The following is an 18,856-nucleotide window of genomic DNA, read 5'->3' on the forward strand; positions in this document are numbered from 1 at the left end:
GCGTGGCCGCTTGCAATGCGACCCCCTCCGCCTTTGCAAACCTGCCACAGCTCGGTGCCAGTGGGGCAGACCCTCATTGTTTCATTGGGGACCCTCAAAGCCCCCCCCTCAATTGCCTTGATCCAGCAAGATCTGCGCTTTTCCTGAACCCCCCAAGGGTCCCTTGCAGCCTCTCGCAAAGCTTTCCTCCTCCTCCTCCTCCTCCTCCTCCTCCTGCCCTGGCTGCTACTCTTGTTTCAATTCTCCCTTTTTTTATTTCCCTTGGCTGGCTACACAGTTTCCTTCCTTCCTTTGTTCTCTTTCCTTCCGATCCCTCTTTTCTTTCTCAACCCCCCCCCCCCTTCCCTACAACGCCCCAGCGCTGCGGTGCCTCCTCCCCTCCCATAGATGTCCCTGCAGAAAGGGGAGAGAAGAAACCCCAGCTAGGCTTTTCTTTTTTATTATTTTTTTAAGAGGGGGTGTTTTCTCCCCCCCCCTCCCTCTGCCAGTCTGGGATCCTCCCAGCCTCGGCCTAACGCAGGGGGGCGGGAGGGGGGGTGGCAGGAGGAAAGGAAGGAGAGGAGCAAGCTGCCCCGCACAAAAAAACAAGATTTATGCCCAGGAGGATTGGAGCAGGAAAATCCAGGTATGGCGTATCCCAGTCCTCCTTCAATCCCTGCCCTGCTTGCTGGACTAGAACTAGGATTCGCATCCGGAGCCGAAGCCTCCTTGGGTGCCTAGGTTTTGTGCCGGCTGCCTGGCACCCCTTCTTTCCAGATTCTCCTCCCTGGCACCCTGGCAGGGTTGGTCGGTCTTAAAAAGAGAGGGCTGCCCCAGCTGGGTGGGTTTCCCCCAGCTGAGCCTCTACCCCCCCCCCAGTTGGGGAGAGGGGGGGGAAATGAGGGGCTCTCTCCCACCCACCCACCCCAAAACCAGAAAGGGGAAACTGTGGCTTTTGACCCTCCCCGTTCTCTCGTTTTTGCAAGCGCCCAAAGCTGTCGACACCTCCGCTGTTCAACAGTTTCCTTCGAAAACAAAACTTTGGGGCAGACCCAACGGCTGGAAAGGGGTGGGGGGGATTCATTGGAGGGGAGGGGGTGCCACTTAAGGGAGAGATTTTGGGGGTGGGTGGGAGGAGGGATAAAAAATCCTGTGGAATTTATGACGGGAGAATGGACTGAATTCTTGATGTGGGTAGTTGGGCTTCCTGCCTTGGTGGCAGGTTGAACCTTGCAAGGAGGGTGAGGGGCTTTGTGGCTGTGTAGATCAGGGATCTCGCCCCCACCCCCACCCCCGTTTCCCTTATTTTGCAAGGCTGGGGAGCATGGGAGTTGAAGTCCCCGCCTGAGCAGGGGGACTCAGTGTATTGCAGATGGGCCATGTTTTAAAAGCAACAAGATGGAAGCAGAGGGGGGGGGTCAGCAATGAAGAGGCGGCTACATCTTTGGGGTGGGCCTCCCTTCCTTCCCTCTCCCCTGCCCCCTCCCCCCTGGAAGTTTCCAGCTGTTGCTTAAAAGCAGCGAGGTGTTTTTGTCAAAATACTGGTTGGGTGGCTTTGTCAGCAGGTAAATTCTTGCATGTATTTATGCACTCACACTCACACACACACACACACACACACAGCGCCATCAGGGCTGCGGTTGCCTTGTTTGCTTCCTGGGTGCAGCCGCCGATTTCTTCCAGATGTTGTGTCTCTGGCAATTTCCTGCTGTGGACTTTGCTGGATAGCCCAGGAACAGCTGGATGACCTCTGGTCGACCCAGGCCTGTCTTTGGGTGCATTCCTTGGGGCTGCAGTAGGAAACATCTGGAGGTCGTTGCACCCAAATCTCCAGGGCAAGGGGATCCAGATGTCCAGGCAGGTCTGCAGGGGTTCTGTAAAAACCTCAAAAGCCAGAGGTGTGAGACTTTCATGGAGGTTGAATTGTGGGCGGTTTTGCGTACAGGTGATTCTCAATTTACAACCATCGTTTAGCGACACCAGGACTGAAAATGGGACTTGTCGCTTATCCTCACCTTTCCTCTGTCTGTTACAACATCTCCACAGCTATGGGATCAAAATTTGGGCACTGGGGAAAATTTGGGCACTTTCCAGATGAAGAGAGAGACGACAAGACAGGTGAAGGGTTGGGGAAAAAAACAGATTTTCTAACTTTCTCTTTTCCTAGGCTCAGATCTGGCTGGCTGGCTGTTAAAATTCCTGCATTTCCCACAAATACAAACCCCTCTCTTGACTTTGGGCCATGAAGCTGGAGGAAAGTAGATTTCTTAGACGTCCGTTTGCAGAAAGGAAGACTCTTAGCTGACCAATACAAAACAGGAATCACCTCCACGCTCTTTGCTAAGCTTCAAGGACAAAAACAAACACACAAAGGTCAACGAAACACAGAATTTCCGTTCTACTCATCCGTTAGAAATTAATGCCCTGAAAAAGACACTGGGATTTTGGTGTGTGTGCATGTTTTGTTTTCTATATTTTTTGAAAAAAGAAAAGCTTTAAAGTATCACCTGTAGAGAAAACTCATCGCCTTTTTAATCCTTTTTTAAAAAAAATTCACGAGCATAAATTTCTTTTATTGTAAGGATAGCTTTGATTATTTTTTTTTCTTAAAAAGAAATGCATTTTGTATTCCTTTTCCTGGGATAAGAAAGACACTGCCTTTTTTTTTTTAAAAAAAGAGTTTTTGTCTGTTGATCCTTATCCAAGCGAAGGTCACGAGAGACACACACAAACACACCTGAGTTTTAAATAATTGAATGTAAAATTGGGGAGAAAAACGGCAGTATTGAATGTTCAATGACCCTCCCGGGAACTGGCGAGTGAGAAAAAGAAAAAACCAAATAAATTAAGGGACTTTTTGAGCAGTTTGCATCAAATGTTCATCAGTCCCTAACCAAAGGAGAAAAAAGATCCAGCCAATAAAACCTCGTGCCATGCACAATTTTTATAAAACGGGCTTCTCCTTATAGCCAAGATTGGAAAGGAATTATTGAGGGCGAACACAGGACCCAGCTTAAGTTTTCAGTGAAGTTTCCGCATTTTTGGCTGTTGGGAAAGGAAAACACAACTATCGTTCCTGCTGTTATTAAAGAGAACTCGCTTTTAACGTCGGCGAAGAAGACCTCAAATTTATTTGAGAAAAATCGAGAATTAAGCCAAAGGACAGCGATTCTTGATGGAGACCGAGGTGCCAACCGCAGAGGAAGCTCGGAGGGAGACGGCACCCACCGAATCTGGGGCCCCCGAACCCACAGAGGCTGGCGTGGGTGGCGAGGAGGTGGTTGCTTCTGCTCTCCTTGCAGGGGCTGCAGAGGAGACCCCAGCCCACCTCGCCAAGGACGGTGCCCAAAGCGTCCCCCAGAAGGACGATGGGCGGCTTCCCACTGTAGAAGCCACCGAAGGCGGGCAAAAGGAGGGACCTCCATTGCAAACCGAGGAGGCCCCCCCTGTGCCAGCCCCTCCGGTGCCTGCCAGCTGCAGCCCAGCTGAGGATGCCCCCAAGCCGCGCCCGTCTCCAGCCAGCCAGCCGAAGGGGCTGGACTTCTACTGCGTGAAATGGATCACCTGGAAGGGCAAGAAGACACCGGTCATCATGCAGAACGAGAACGGTCCCTGCCCACTTTTGGCCATCATGAATATTCTTTTCCTGCAGTGGAAGGTAAAAAGGGGCACGGGGAAAGGGGGGGCACAGCCAGGACACCCTCCGTGGAGGCTGAGAACCAGGGGGGTCTCAATTCTTCCTTCCCCCTTCCCAGGTGAAGCTGCCTGCCCAGAAGGAAGTGGTCACCTCGGACGAATTGATGGCTTACCTCGGTAAGGACCCCCGTCGCGGTTGGCACCTCTCCACTCCCGGGCAGGATGGTGGGCACTACCCACCTTCCAGCGTTGGCAAGCATCTCCTTCCATCCCTCCCTTTTTTTCCCTTCCGCACAACCACCCTGTGAGGTAGGCCAGCATAGAGAGCGCCCAAGGGCAGCGATGGTCGTCGCCTTCGGATGACCAAATAATCCTGAATGTTTTGGAGGTTGGTGGGTGTTTCTTAGCTAGAATGGGCCGGCTGTGGGTCTTCCCTCACTGGAAGTTTTCAAATATAAACTGGACAGGCACAAAGAACAGGACGTGATAAGGTCTCCTGCTTGAGCAGGGGGTCAGACTAGAAGACCTCTGGGGTACCTTTCCAGCCCTGAGATTCTCTATGCTGCGTATTCTCTCCTCCCAGTGCTCCCTTTTTCCCTCTCTGCACAACCAGCCTTCCCGTATCCTCCCCACCCCCCAGTGGAAGGCCTTCTGAACAGACTCCTTCTCCCTCCCCCTAACTGAGGGGTCTCTTCCCCGCTTCTTCCCCTGCAGGGGATTGCATCCTGTCCATCAAGCCCCAGGACCAAGCGGAGGCCGTCCAGCTCAACTTCCAGCAGGTGAGTCCATTTGCTTCGGAGCACATCCAAAATGGCTCCAGGGCCGTTCGGGGCCAGTTTTCCCAGGGCTTCTGGGGCCCCTTTGAGAAAATGTCAATTTTTCTTCCTTTGCAGAACGTTAACGACGCCATGACGGTCCTTTCCAAGCTCTCCACAGGGCTGGATGTCAACGTGAGATTCACGGGAGTCTCGGATTTCGAATACACCCCTGAATGCATCGTTTTTGACCTCCTCAACGTCCCCCTATATCACGGCTGGCTGGTGGATCCCCAGGTGGGTGGCTTCGCTCCCCTGGCGTTGGGTTGGGGGGCAGAGCTCTGGGGATGGGGCGAGATGAAATCACACTGAGGCTTCCGCACAGCCCGAGACCTTGGCATAAATTAGAATTTCTCCACCGCGGCCAATTTAAGAGGTCTGGACTTCAACTCCCAGAATTCCGCAGCCAGCAATTCTGGGAGTTGAAGTCCAGGCTGGGCTGTGGAATTCTGGGTGTTGAAGTCCGGGCCGGGGAATTCTGGTAGTTGAAGTCCAGACGTGGTTGAGGGATTCTGGGTGTTGAAGTCCAGACATGGCCGGGGGATTCTGGGAGTTGAAGTCCAACTACTCTCCCCCAATGGATAGACCACAGACTTCACTTCAGGGGACAAAAAGAAACCAGGCTACTAGTCCTCATGGAGAAATTTGGAAATCTGGGTCTTTGCAAGGTTTTGGAAGGCTCAAGGCCACAAGAGAGAAGTGTAAACTTCTTGCTTTTAGGCCCGTTCTTGTGTCCTCTCTCCAAACTGCCCTGTAGGCGGTTCCCCTCCCCGACACCAACAACACCCTTGCAGAGTAGCACTAAAACACAGGAATGTAAACCCAGTTCTTGCTGTGCCTGCAACCTGTTTTAGGGTGAGCATTTCTATCTCTCCTCCCCAGATTCTTGAGGTGGCCGGAGCCGTCAGCAAACTGAGTTATAACCAGCTGGTGGAAAAAATTATCACTTGTAAACACTCTAACGACCCAAACTTGGTGACGGAAGGTAAGATTGAGGGGGCTAGGCCCAAATCACCTTTTCCAAATTGGGGAGGGCCTCTTTGGGGGCACTGCTGGTAGCTGGCAGGCCTGGCAAGGCGGCTTAGAAGCCTCTGAAGATGTTAACCTGGGCATCTTTTAGCCTTGTGGACTTCAACTTACAAGGGTTAAAATTGGATGGGGAATTCTGGGAGTTGAAGTCCATAAAAATCTTAAACTTTGCTGGGGAATTCTGGGAGTTGAAGTCCACAGGTCTTAAAAGTTGTCCAAATTGGACACCCCTGCTATAAAAGGACCAATGGGCTTGTTTGTCCCCCTTCCTCCATTTTTTCCCCTCCCCCAGGCCTGATTGCAGAACAGTTTTTGGAGTCCACGGCATCGCAGCTCACCTACCACGGGCTGTGCGAGCTCACGTCCACAGTCAAAGAAGGGGAACTGAGCGTTTTCTTCCGAAACAACCACTTCAGTGCCATGATCAAGCACAAGGTATTTTCATTTCCTGGAGAAATGATGGATTTATGGTGATTGACAATGGCTGGGGCTCCCCAGCTCATTGGCCATGTATTGTTCCTGAGGAATAAACATAATTATGGCACCATCAAGCTGAGTTTGTTCCTCTTTACAGTTTGTTCTTGTAAAAAGGATGAGTCTTTCGCCAGCTTCCCATCTCGTCAGCATTTTATCTTCTTCACATTTTGTTTTATGTTGTCAGTTTTGCCCTGAGTCACTTGAAAGCGGGAGGAGCGGCATGTAGATTTGATCAGTCAAATAAATATTTTAAACCTTTTCGCTACGACTTGTAATTTGCTGTAATTTTAATGTGAATTTTTAACATATATTTATGGTTTTATTTTAACGTTGCAAGATGCCCAGAATCGCCTTGTGGCGAGATGAGCAGCAAGAAGGAAAGGAAAGGAAGAGAGAAAGAAAAAGGAAGGGGGAGAGAGAGAGAGAGAGAGAGAGAGAGAGAGAGAGAGAGAGAGAGAGAGAGAGAGAGAGAGAGAGAGAGAGAGAAGCTAGCTAGCTTAGAAAACCAAAGCAAAGTGACTTCACTGGGGTAAAAATACAGGATAAATAAAATTAAAAACTGGGACAACCGTTTCTACATTGCCTGCCCAAATGGGTACTTTTAGCCTCTGTTCCTGACAAATACGTCTTCATACGTCCATTGTTTGAAAAGAAAGAGGTCCATGGACCCTGTTCACTCACATGTATATATATATATATGTGTGTGTGTGTGTGTGTTGTGCATACCATGGGTTGTAACACAAATACATATGTATGTATGTATGTATGTATGTATGTATGTATGTATGTATGTATGTATTTGTGTTACAACCCCTGGTATGAGAGCTAATTAGCTCGAAATAGATCTATACTAGTCTCCCTTTATTTATCAGTACAAATACAACACACACACACACACACACATATATCTGTGTGTGTTGTATTTGTACTGATAAATAAATAAAGGGAGACTATATATACTATATAAACTATATATACTATATAGACTATATATATACCCTCTTTTTTTCTCCTCCTTTCTTCCCCGCTGGGCTTCAGAGCCACCTCTACCTGCTGGTGACCGACCAAGGTTTCCTCAACGAGGACCAGGTCACCTGGGAAAGCCTACACAACGTGGACGGAGACAGCTGCTTCTGCGACGCTGAATTCCACCTGAGCCACACGCTGGGCAAGGAGGCGGCGGGAGGCTCCCCGGTGGACCAGAGGCAGGTGGATCAGGTATGCCAGGGGCAGGGGGGGAGGGGGAGGCCTAGCAGAGGGGCTCCCTTGTGCATCGCCTTCCCCGGTGGGATCGCTCTGAGAAGGGGGCCCTGGGGAGAGGGATCTTGGCCGCCCGGGTTTCCAGCCGCTGGAGGGGCTCCGAAGGGAGGAGGCTGCTCTGAGGCACGTTTTGGGGTTCTCCTTCCTGGCCCAGGGCCCCCTTGAAGCCGTAAAGCTGGCAGGGTATAAAAGGAGAATTTTGGGGGGAGCAGATCGTAGCAATTGCGAAGTAGATGCTAGGGGGGATTCGGGCGTCAGTGAGCTGTCTAAGGCGGGGTCTCCAACTGGGGAGCCTTGTGGACTTCAACTCCCAGAATTCCCCAGCCAACTTTTAAGATTTTTATGGATTTCAACTCCCAGAATTCCCCAGCCAACTTTTAAGATTTTTATGGATTTCAACTCCCAGAATTCCCCAGCCAACTTTTAAGAACAACTAGCTGGGGCATGCTGGGAGTTGAAGTCCACAAGGCTTAAAGTTGCCATGTTTGGAGACCCCTGGCCTAAAATGTGCGGATAAGAAACAGGTAGCCTCTCTGACCCCCCCTCCCTGTTTTTCTCTACCCCCCCCCCCAAGGACTACATGATTGCCTTGTCCCTCCAACGCCAACAAGGCCCCCCTGCCATGAGTGATCTGGAGTTGGCACAGCAGCTGCAGCAAGAGGAATACCAGCAGCCCCCTCCGCCAAGCCCCCTGCCCTCCCCGGCACAGGTACGGAGAGACACCCACCTGCCCCCCTTCCCCCGGCCTGGTTTGGAAGGTAATTCTACCCCTCCCCAATTAACCCCTTCCTCGTCTTTCCTGTCCTGCTTTTAGGGGAGAAGCCCCCCAGCCCCCCGCCCCGCTGGAGAGCGCCGGCAGAGGCAGAAGGCAGACACGGACTGCACCGTCCTTTGAGGACCCCCTTTCCTTCCAGGGCCTGCAACTGAGAAGGACAAACCCCCCCCTCAATTTGCTACAAGGGACACTTGGATCAGGCTTCCCTGCAACACCCAAAATGCTTCAGAAGTGTGGCGGCCGGTTCAATTGAGGGGGGGGGGTCTCCCGTGTGATTCTTGTGGGGATGGGACACACGAGGTCGCTTCCGTTGGAGAAACCGAGTCCCAGAGCCTTCAGGATGAGGGGGGGGGTCGCACCTCACCGGCACCCCCAAAAGCCGAGCCCCCGACGGCCGCAGATGAGGGACGGCTCTCAAAGTTACGACCGGAGCGATTCAACCTGTGCAGTTTTTTGCCCGATGGAAACGTGGATTTCTTTGCCAAAAAACCTTTTTTTGAGGGTGGGGGGCGTTTAAACTCAGTTTTTCCCCCTTCCCAAAGGCAGCCGAAGCGAGGCAGAAATGGCTCCAGCAATGCAGCCCAAACGAGGTTTAGCTTTCTTTCTCTCTTTCTTTCTCTTTCTCTCTCTTTCTCTCTTTCTCCCGGTTCTTGAGGGCTATTGTATAACTAGACTAAAGTCTCAAATCACTTCAGCCTCCGTTTTCGAGTCGATTAATCGATTAATCCTGCCTCTGTTTACATTGGAATAAAGCAGTCCTTCTGAAAGAGCGTGTTTGAAAACCCCCCCGGGTAATCCACTCGTTCGAGACCGATCCCAAAGAGATCTTGTGCTGGTTTATTTTTATTTTTTGCAAGCAACGTTTCGGGAGGAGCAGAATATTTTTTGGAGGGGGGGAGCGAGGGGGAAAGAGGAAGGATGTGCGGGCTGCACAGGCATATGGGGTGGGGCTGTGGCTGATGGGTTGGGGGGGCCCTTGGCGGGAGGAAAAGGCCATCAGACCGGAGTTGTATCTACTGCAGGGTCCGATTTCCCAAACTGGCCAATGAGAAGCCCGCCGGCATTTCCCGCAGCAGCTATTCAGAGGTAGATTGCTCCTGATGCTGGAGGCTTCATCGGTCTTCTCTGCTTATTGATTATCCCCTACTTTTTCAGCTGGATTTTTGTCTCTAAATTCCTCCCACCCCCCCCCCCACCCTCCAAGTCTCTGGAAAGCATTGGAAGAATTTGGGCTGAGGGGGGGGAAGAGAGAGAGAGAGAGAGGTGGAAACCTGTCCAACCGGTCAGGCTGAATTCCACAGCTGCCTTCCAGGGGCTCCTTTGCAACTTCGCTGGAAGGGGAAAGCTGGAGGGTTCTCCAAGGTAGACTGCCTCTGGACGGGGAGGATCCTCGCAGCGTGTCTCACAGATCTTCCGCCTTGCACAAGCCGAGTAAAGCTGCCTGGTGTTCGCCTTGCGTTTCTGCCTGGGGGGTGGGGGGTGGGGGGGGCAAGGAGGAGAGTTTGGGGCAAACCCATCTGGAAATAAAGGGGCCAGGGGTGCTTAATTCTCAAGGGGGGGGATTTTCTGTTATCTTCTGGATACGTTTGCAGTGAAGGCACGTCTGCTGCCCCCCCAAAAAAACTTTTTGCAGATAGACTGCTCCTACACATGGAGGTTCTGTTCCTGGTGAGGGGGGCAATATAGGGAACACCCAAAATTGGGCCGCTGGACCAAGACGCTTCAACCCAGCCTACCTCGCAAGGACGCCGTGAGAATAAATTGGGATGGTATCCTGGTGGGGGGGAGTGGGGGGGGTCTTTCCCACAATCCCAGGGGGGCCTGTGGGGGCTGCCACTTGGGGTCTGGCCTTGGACACTCCCTGCCCCCCTCAATACGACCCAGTGCCTTACCTTAATGAAGGAGTAGAGGGAGATCCCGTAGCGTCTCTTGAACTCAGTGCGGATGCTCAGAAGGTCCATCTCGCTGCGGGAGATCATGATTCGAACAGCCGCCCGGGGGTTGCATCCTGCTTCCTGGGAGGAAAACGGCCAATTGGGAAGTTGTAAGCCACCTGGAGCGGCTTTGAAACGAGACCGGGCGGCCAGTAAACGTAATAAAAAATAATTTTGTGCACGTTTAATACTCTCCATCAATTGTTCCTCAACCGGGTTGTGAAAAAAGACTACGGAGTCTATCTCCGCCCTTCTCTTTCACTGGAGAAGGCACCTTATGGGCTTTCTTTTGGGGAGGGGGTCTTTGGGGAGGGGGGGCAATGGCCAGTCAGCAAGGGTTCATTTCCTACAAAGGAGACATGCACCATCTGGAGCAGCTCAGCCGGTCTCGTGTGCGAATCACAGCCAGAAGTAGAACGCCAAAGACGGGCAGATTTGGGGGTCCGGGGTAGCCCCAGTGGGACTAAGGGGGCTGGAATTTGGGAAGGGGGGCACCAAAAGCAGAGACCCTCACCTTAATGGCCGAGTGGAGCTTGGTGGCAAAATACAGCGGTGTGTTTCTCAGAAGGAAAACTGCAAGATAATTTTTAAAAAATCATTACAATCTTCCCCCCTCTGTTGTCCTCCTCCTTTCTTATTTCTGGGCTGAAATGCTGTAGGGAAGAAGAGCTGCACAAGTTGGATTTCTGCCTGGGAAAGGACTCGCCCATAGAGAGGGGAAGGAAGGAAGGAAGGAAGGCCAAGCAGAACAGATCCGGTTTAAATCTTGCTTATCAAGCGTGCAAAATTCCCAAGCCCAATTTATGCTGATTGTTCCTCACTTAGCTAGTGGTTTTTTTTGGGGGGGGAGCAAGAAGTGGATTTCAGCGGCCTTCCAACCCTCTCCTAAATCAGGGATAAAAGTCCCATAAAAGCCATGTTGAAATAGGATCAAGAGGGCTAGCAACTTGGATTTTTGGAAAACAACAAAAACAACGATTCTCGGATCTTATTCTGGGTATTCTCAGCCCCTAGGCTGTACAAAACCAGAGGTAACTCAGGTTGAGAGGGCTCCTGAGCATGTCCAGAAAGCACTGCTGGAACTAGCCTCATTCCCCCCCTCCCCAATTTAATCCAGATTAAAAGGGGAGCCTCCCAAACACCCTTGGCAGCCATCACGTCCTGAATTTGGACTGTACCCAAAGGTAAAGGTTCCCTTCGCGCATATCTGCTAGTCGTTCCTGACTCCAGGGGGCGGTGCTCATCTCTGTTTCAAAGCCGAAGAGCCAGTGCTGTCCGAAGACGTCTCCGTGGACATGTGGCCGGCATGACTCAACGGCGAAGGCGCACGGAATGCTGTTCCCTTCCCACCAAAGGTGGTTCCTATTTTTCTACTTGCATTTTTTACCTGCTTTCGAACTGCTAGGATGGCAGAAGCTGGGACAAGTCACGGGAGCTCACTCCGTTACGCGGCGCTGGGGATTCAAACCGCCCAACTGCCGACCTTTCTGATCGACAAGCTCAGCGTCTTAGCCACTGAGCCACCGTGCCCCCCCTGGGGTGCACCTACCCAGCATTAAGCCCGCTTCCCGAAAGTTTCCTTGGAAATGTTTCTGCATCATTTCCTCGACTGAGATTCCGGTCGTCTCCTGGTACCAGCTGAACACTGGAAGAAAAGCAAGGGAAAAAAAAGAGGTTTTAAACAAAATATATTGGGGGGGGGAAAGTGCCCCCTTTGTGCCATGTTACTGTCAGGGTTTCTTCAGCTTTGGAACAGGGACTCAATGAGGGTTGCAGTGGGCAGCCTCCCTAACCCCGGTCTGGCCTGAAACATTAGCACGTTTGGGGGGGGGGAGTGTGCCAGCGTGGTGGAAGTCGACTGCCTGGCCACGGGCTTGCCCTTGCCTCTCCTCAAATGTTCAGGGCTGCGTTGAGCCAGGATCCGGACCCACTCGCTCTCCTCCGGGCGTCCGGCGTCCCCACGGTCGGCTGCCTCGGCCAAGGCCTAGGGGAAAAGCCCAGGTGTTTGGGGGAGGCTGATAATGGGCACCACAAGGGGAGCCCAGCATGGACGGGACCCCCGAAGGGAGGCACCCGACATCCCCGTCTCACTTTTGAATCTTGCCGAATCAAGACGTAATCAATCGTCCCTGAATAGCATTCCCGCTGTCCCTGCAGAGAAGGAGGGAGGGAAAAAGTTGACCTTCGGGGGACTTTGCTGCAAAATACGTACATGGTTTTCCTAAATGGCACCAGGTGCTGATTGGGCCCAACAGTTTGGGCTTAAAAAGGAAAAGTTGGGGAGAGTGTTGAATGTTAGGAAAGCTCCCCACGTCTCTGGGGTTCTTACAAAGGGACCCTGTATTGTGTATTGTATTGTGTTTTATTCCATTCTATTGAGTTGTATTGTTTATATTGTACTGTATTGCATTATATTGTATTGCATTGTTTATATTGTTTATATTGTATTGTATTTTGTATTGCATTGCATTTAAAGCTATTTTTATTTTATTTTAGAGTGTGATCAATTATATTACATTGTAATGTGTTATATATATATATTTATCTTCTTTGATACCTTAATTATATTCCTTTTATTGTATTGTTTTATTTTGTCTTAATTTTGTTCATTACCTTCATCAGGGCAAGGAGAAGGTCTCTCAAGCCACCGGTGGCAACACAAGCAATGTCCTTTTCCAGGTCTGATTTGAAATCTGGACAAGTGGAAGAAGTGAGAAGGATGGAGTTTTAACCCTCCACGCGCAAGCAAGGAGGGATATGTGTGCTTCCCTTCCTGAGAAAATGCTCCGAGATAGACTGCGCTTGCCCAAGGGGGCTCTGTAGTAAGCTCAGGAAAGAGATGTTCTTGAGTGTTTCAAAGATTTTATGGCCTGCGTATGATTAACAGAGTTATCTTTTCTGAATGTCTTTAAATTCAAAGCTCATGATCGTATCATGTTGGGGGGAGTTCCGCAGGCATGAAAAAGCAGGGCCAGTCCATCTTTCTTTGTTTTTTTTTCTAGTTTACCAGGCAACTTTCTCTCCCAACAACTCCACTCTCCCATTTCTCTGCCTTTTTAAAACAAGCCGATACATTTAATTTTTTTTTTTACCCTGTTTATAATAATCCAAGATTTCCTTAAGCTGTTTTGCCGTTCGAGTGGAGACGATTTCAATCAGGGTTTCCACCTCCAGACCCTGGAAAGAAAATGTTGGGTTAGGAAACAGCAGTTGTTGACTTTGCAAGGAGTGTGTGTGTGTGTATATGTGTGTCCCTGTCCGTTCTGCAGGATTTTTAGTTGGTTTGGATTAATCTTCCGTTAATCTTCCGTGAGCTGATTACAAGGCTCGTCTCAAACGTGGTTCTGTCTTTGCAAACTTCTGTATTTATTTATTAAGTCATTAAATTATTAAATGAAATGACCATACATAGAAAGCCTCCTTAAAAAAAGGACTGGGAATCTTTTTTTTTTTTTTAAACATTCCTAGTTTCTCTCAAACCGTTTTTAAAATGGGGAAACACTTTTTTAAAAATTGTTGTTTATTAAAGTTTGTTGCGGGGGGAGAGAGATACTTCAAGATCTGGGTAACCCAACCAATTCACCCCATGCACATTTTAAAATCAGAATTACAAACTGATCCACATCGTGTTAAGAATGGGGGGGGTGGTTTCTGTGGCAGAAACGGGGGCGCCCCTCTTTGTAAGGAGGTACCGGTACCTGCAATCCCGCCTGGATCTCGTGGGCATCGTACTGGGCTGCCGGAAGCAGCAAACCCCTTATAATGGTCTCAAACTGGCTGGGGACCACGGCCTCCAGAGTTTTCAGCAGGCCCTAAAGAGATAGAGAAGACTAAGAGAAATTTGGGGAGACACCCTCTCCCCCCCAACGGAGCAGAGACCCTCACCCAAACATATCATGGCCGGGAAAGAGACCAAGATACATCGATTTTGTTTTAATGGAATCCATACTAGTTTGGTGGCTCTGCCCTACAGACAAAAGAATCTGAGCAGTCTTCAAGGGCTGCCCTCTACAATAGCACACTGCAGTAGTCTAAGTCAGAGCGAGCGCTTTGCCTGTTTTTTTTTCCTTTCCAGGAAGGCCCACAAATTCCCTCCCACCCGCCCCCCAAAAAGACACTCCTGGCCTAACCTGTTGGGTGAATTCGAGGAAGGCTTTCGCAATTTGCTGCCGATGCTCACTGCTCCGGCTGGTCAGCAGGTCAAGGACGGCTCTGCAGTCCACACCTTTGGGGAGACCCGGAGGCCCCAGTTTCAGCCGAGGCCTCCAAACCAGGAGTTTGCAAACTCTGCTTCTGCCCCTCGAATTCGCTATGCTCCCGGAAGCGTCAAAATCTGCATATGCAATTGGTCCTACATCAAAAGCCTTGTTAGCATAACGATTTTTCTCATGCCGGGGCTGAATTTATGCCTCCCGTCACCCTGTTTCAGTCCACTTTCTTTTTTAGGATAGGCACGCCCTTCTCTGGATGCTCCAACACTGCGATATGGGTTGGAAACCAGTGGGGTAGTTGAATTGCATCCTGGGTTCGGAAGCCTGTTGCAAGTCCCACCTCGCAGGCTGGTTGTTACAGATTGCAGGTGAGAGGGATGGGAAGGGAAAGGGGGTTACCTTCCCCACTGATGGCCTCGAAGAAAGTCTGGGCATCTTTGGCGGCATCAAAATTCAGGTGAGGACGGATCGTTCCCAAGGTGCCCCAGAGGCCTGTCTAGGGGAGAAAAAAAACCTCCAGTGTTTAAATTCTGCAAATCTCAGGAAAGCAAATGTTAAGAGTCCGTTGAATACAATCTCTTGACTGTTTTCATCTGCGTGGTGGGTGGGAAGGTTACTTTGGTTGCAAAGAGCTGGGATCTGGATGACCGGCTGAGCCAAGCCTCCCCTAGCCAATACAGTCTACCTGTTGGACCCTTTCCATCCATTCCCTCCTCCTTAGGGGGCAAACGAAGGCCCCGGGTGGCCTCAAATTTTCTCTGCACTGGCTGTCTAGAAAAAGAATTTAGCTTAGGTGGCACCTCACCTTTTCGGCCAGCGGTAACTGCTCCAAAATTTCGTCGGCCATGGATCGCTGCTCCAGCCAGTCCCTTGCACGCTTGCCAAGCCGTGGAGGGTGGGAGTGGGTGGGGAGCCCCCCTTAAGCAGCCCCCCAGCAAGTCATCTGTGGCTGCTGCAGAGGAGCGAATTGGCAAGGGCAGATTCCCCAGCTAACCTCCAGCAGGCCACCTGCCAGGAGCTTCCAGTTCAAGTTGGGGGGGGAAGCAATACAGGTAAGGGGTTACTCTATGAAATGCTGGGGCGGCAGCTGAAGGATTTGAGGAAGGGAGGGTGCTCAAGGGGAACTGGAAAGGGGGGGAAGAAGGTTTTAGGCAGAAACGCTCAGGTTGAATTTTTTAAACAGGAGGAACTGGAAAGAAATTTGGAGAAACGCACCTTGAGGTCTTCCAAGTCTCAAGGCTGCTTGAAGTCGCCCCCCAAGAAGCCTCTTCTGACCCCCCTCCCTTTCTCTGCCCCCAGGAGCAAAAGACCCCACCTGGCTCCAAAGCCCCTCTCCCCAAAAGGGACCTCTAGCCGGGCGCTCCACCGCAGGAGCCGCGCGTAAAAGCTTCTCCTTCTTCTCCTTCTCCTTCCTCTTCTTCCTCCTCCTGGGCGGCCCCCAAAGGCGGCGGGGCGGGGGTGGCAGCGGCTCCGGCTCCCCCCAGGGCAGCCGGGCAGCCAACCAGTGCGGAGCGGCTCGGCAAAACCAGTCTGAGCTGTCGCTTTTTTAGCCGGGCTGTGGAGTGTCGCCAGTTCAGCGGGTTCTGAGCCCGGCGGAGGCAACACCTGCCGCCGTGGGGCGTCCGGGAAAAGCCGGGCGGCCACGCGAGGACGCCGCCGACCGGGGAGGAAAGCCCCACCGGACCCGCAAGGACAACCTCTTCACGCAGGGACGCTCGGTTCAGCGGGCAGGAGAGAGAAATTCTGGTTTTTGTGTGCGTGTGCCTGTGGGATGCTTCTCGGGGTGGAATAGATGCTCTGCGTGGATTTCTTTGATCGATTAGAAACTCGTGTTTTCCTTCTTTTGGAGGGTTGGGGAGAAATCGCCTGCGTTGGGGAGGGGGGGGGCAAATCTCGTTTCTAAAATCTTCCTTTGCAGCGAGTTTCCTGATAATTTAAAACCCAGTTTTGCCATGGAGAGTAAAAAAGAAGAGGGGGGGGGGGGAGCAAGGAAGTTGTGCTGTTACGACTTTTCCACTAGGGGTCGCTGTGGACTTTCCAAACTTCTGAGGGCGCGGTGGCTGGCTGAGTCCACTAGAGGGCAGCACCTCCCTGCCCTTCACCCAGGTAGTCTTTCTTTCTCCCCTCTAGCTCTTCCTAGATAGAATAGAATAGAATAAATATTGGAATGAAGAATAGAATAGAATAGAATAAATATTGGAATGAAGAATAGAATAGAATAAATATTGGAATGAAGAAGAGAAGAGAAGATAATTCTTTATTGGCCAAGTGTGATTGGACACACAAGGAATTTGTCTTTGGTGCAGATGCTCTCAGTGGACATAAAAAGACAAGATACATTCATCACGAATCACAAGGTACAACACTTAATGATAGTCACAGGGTACAAATAAGCGATCGGGAAACAATCAATACCAATATCAGTCATAAGGATCAAGCCACAAAGTGACAGTCCTGCAGTCATAAATGGGAGGAGATGGGGGATAGGAACGATGAGAAGACTAAGAGAAATAGCAATGCAGCCTTAGTGAATGATTGACAGTGGTGAAGGAATCAGTTGTTTAGCAGAGTGATGGCATTTGGGAATATACTGTGCTTGTGTCTAGTTGTCTTGGTGTGCAGTGCCTTATAGCGTCATTTTGAAGGTAGAAGTTGAAACAATTTATGTCCAGGATGCGAGGGGTCTGTAGATATTTTCACGGCCCTCTTTTTGACTCGTGCAGTGTGCAGGTCCTCGGTGGAAGGCAGGTTGGTAGCCATTGTTTTTTCTGCCGTTCTGATTCTCCTCTGAAGTCTGTCTCTGTCTTGTTGGGTTGCAGAGCCAAACCAGACAGTTATGGAGGTGCAGGTGAGAGACTCCATCATTCCTCTGTAGAACAGAATCAGCAGCTCCTTGGTATATCAGCACCAAGTGTTATATCAGTGACCCTGAATCAACAGCTTCTTTCCCCATCTTCCTAGATGTGGAGAATCAAGTCAGGGTTTTCTTTGAAAAGTGTTTTTAATGAGACCAAAGCTGGTGGGTGTGTTTGTGTTCTAATTCAGCCCTAAGCAGAGCCTCCTGGCCAGGAGCAGTCTTCCTTCGATGACTAACCAAGCAAGAAGAGCAGCCCTGCCTGTGGGCCCAGCTTGGCAGGAATATCCTGATCCTCTTTTTTTGTCAACTCCTCCAGGAAAATCAATGAAATTGACAGCTCACTTGGAGGGAAAATCTTGGCTAGCCTCCCTGCTGGCCCGGTGGCATTTCCGCCTGGAATTCCTGGACACGGATGGTGGAATTCCTGCCTGCCACCAGCAAAAACGAGACTGGCAATTGGGATGACCTGCAGAAAGAGAAGGCAGCTACACCCTGCACACCTCAGCCTGTTCACCCTTCTATTTCTGTGCTGCAAATCCCTCCGGATAGAAAATTATGCTCAGAGGACCTTCATAAGGAAGCAAAACAGCTGCGCTTCTTTTTCCATTGGATCATTAATTTTTCCTCTTCCTTCGCGGACTCTCGGCTTGCTTTCTTCGAGGCTGCAAGAACTGTGCCCAATCTTCCTTGAGGGAATTTACCCCAAAGGATGATTAAGGATGGGTCAAGGTCTTTCCTTGAGAAGCGCAGGGTGCGACGTTTAATTGGTCAGCCTCCCTGTGTCTCTTATCTCCAACATGAGTGGACTGTTTCCAAACACCACCACAGTGGTAATCAGTTTTTAATTAAGGCAGGCGACTAAATAAGTCTGCAGAGAGGAAGACGCGTCACTGGGGCTGGGATTAAACCAGTTTGTAATCCAAGTTGGTTTTGTGGGATCTAAATCCTGATGGGACTGGAAAAGAAGGACTTTTTCCAGTTTAACAAGCCATGAAATTATGCCCAGATCCCAGCCTTTATCTGTCTTATCTCGGCATCTTGATAATTATTGTGCTTTATTTTATGAAGCAATTTACAAAACAACAGGACTTTTAAAATGCCCGAAGTACAAAATCCCCTTCAAAATAGTGTCCAAAATACAAGTGGGTTTATTTTATTTATAAAGTGCCTTTATGGGCAAAGGTAAATGATTGTGTAAATTAAAATTAAAACTAAAAGCCAAGAAATCAAGAGGCTTGCTCCTGGGAAGAAAAGCTATGGCAAATCTAGACAGCATACTAAAAAGCAGAGACATCACCCTGCCAACACAAGGGCATCTAGTCAAGGCTGTGGTTTTCCCACTTGCAATGGAGGGCTGTGAAGGTTGGACCCTAAGGAAGGCTGAGCGCCAAAGAATGGAGGCCTTTGGACTCTGGTGCTGGAGAAGAAGACTCCTGCATTGAGTCCCTTGGACTGCAAGGCCATCCAACCGGTCAGTCCTAGAGGAGATCAACCCTGGCTGCTCTTTAGAAGGCCAGATCCTGAAGAGGAAACTCAAAGACTTTGGCCATCTGATGAGAAGGAAGAAGGACTCCCTGGAGAAGAGCCTCATGCTGGGAACGGCGGAGGGCAAAAGAAGAAGAAGGGAACGGCAGAGAAGGAGGTGGCTGGATGGAGTGACCGAAGCAGTCAGTGTGAGCTTAAATAGACTCTGGGGGATGGTAGAGGACAGGAAGGCCTGGAGGAATGTTGTCCATGGGGCCGCGATGGGTCAGACATGACTTTGCAACTAACAACAACCGGCAAAGGAGTTTGCTTTTACCTTGATTTGTCTTTTAACTATTTTCAAGATAATATAATTAGCCTCCAAGAAACTCCAGCGGAGTTGTGGAAAATGTTCACAT

At 50.4% G+C, this 18,856-nt stretch overlaps 2 protein-coding genes across 3 annotated transcripts; one reads left to right on the top strand and one right to left on the bottom strand.

Annotated features, from left to right (window-relative positions):
* Nucleotides 1-207: 207 nt before the first annotated feature.
* MINDY1 (MINDY lysine 48 deubiquitinase 1) lies at nucleotides 208-8,738 on the top strand. The gene is made up of 10 exons (XM_081968369.1): nucleotides 208-625; nucleotides 2,147-3,637; nucleotides 3,735-3,792; nucleotides 4,330-4,394; nucleotides 4,509-4,667; nucleotides 5,313-5,415; nucleotides 5,752-5,894; nucleotides 6,975-7,154; nucleotides 7,771-7,905; nucleotides 8,011-8,738. Exons 2-10 carry the CDS (start codon nucleotides 3,155-3,157, stop codon nucleotides 8,089-8,091), a joined length of 1,407 nt encoding a protein of 468 aa, XP_081824495.1. The 5' UTR covers nucleotides 208-625; nucleotides 2,147-3,154; the 3' UTR covers nucleotides 8,092-8,738.
* Nucleotides 8,739-8,970: 232 nt separating this feature from the next.
* ANXA9 (annexin A9) lies at nucleotides 8,971-15,828 on the bottom strand. Of its 2 annotated transcripts, XM_081967962.1 has the most exons (13): nucleotides 15,464-15,828; nucleotides 14,922-15,134; nucleotides 14,516-14,612; nucleotides 14,036-14,238; nucleotides 13,604-13,717; nucleotides 12,998-13,082; nucleotides 12,519-12,598; nucleotides 11,997-12,056; nucleotides 11,790-11,889; nucleotides 11,455-11,550; nucleotides 10,420-10,478; nucleotides 9,864-9,986; nucleotides 8,971-9,436 (listed from the first exon to the last, which is right to left on the bottom strand). In XM_081967962.1, exons 2-13 carry the CDS (start codon nucleotides 14,961-14,963, stop codon nucleotides 9,374-9,376), a joined length of 1,122 nt encoding a protein of 373 aa, XP_081824088.1. In that variant the 5' UTR covers nucleotides 14,964-15,134; nucleotides 15,464-15,828; the 3' UTR covers nucleotides 8,971-9,373. The 2 variants fall into 2 exon arrangements, with proteins under 2 accessions (XP_081824088.1, XP_081824087.1); XM_081967961.1 differs by lacking the exons at nucleotides 8,971-9,436; nucleotides 9,864-9,986; nucleotides 10,420-10,478; nucleotides 11,455-11,550 and having other exon boundaries at nucleotides 11,576-11,889; nucleotides 14,922-15,124.
* Nucleotides 15,829-18,856: the final 3,028 nt, after the last annotated feature.

The sequence above is a fragment of the Natrix helvetica genome, assembly GCF_964273705.1.
Source record: "Natrix helvetica genome assembly, chromosome: 16".
NCBI classification, from domain to species: Eukaryota; Metazoa; Chordata; class Lepidosauria; order Squamata; family Natricidae; genus Natrix; species Natrix helvetica.

Excerpts from the sequence above, each read along its gene's own strand:
- ANXA9 (XM_081967962.1), bottom strand. The coding sequence starts at position 14,963 with ATGGCCGACGAAATTTTGGAGCAGTTACCGCTGGCCGAAAAG. Across the intron at positions 14,239-14,515 it reads CGAGGCCATCAGTGGGGAAG|ATTTTGACGCTTCCGGGAGC; the intron begins GTAACCCCCTTT and ends TTGCATATGCAG. Across the intron at positions 13,083-13,603 it reads AGATCCAGGCGGGATTGCAG|GGTCTGGAGGTGGAAACCCT; the intron begins GTACCGGTACCT and ends TTTTCTTTCCAG.
- MINDY1 (XM_081968369.1), top strand. The coding sequence starts at position 3,155 with ATGGAGACCGAGGTGCCAACCGCAGAGGAAGCTCGGAGGGAGACGGCA. Across the intron at positions 3,793-4,329 it reads CGAATTGATGGCTTACCTCG|GGGATTGCATCCTGTCCATC; the intron begins GTAAGGACCCCC and ends CTTCCCCTGCAG. Across the intron at positions 5,895-6,974 it reads GTGCCATGATCAAGCACAAG|AGCCACCTCTACCTGCTGGT; the intron begins GTATTTTCATTT and ends GCTGGGCTTCAG.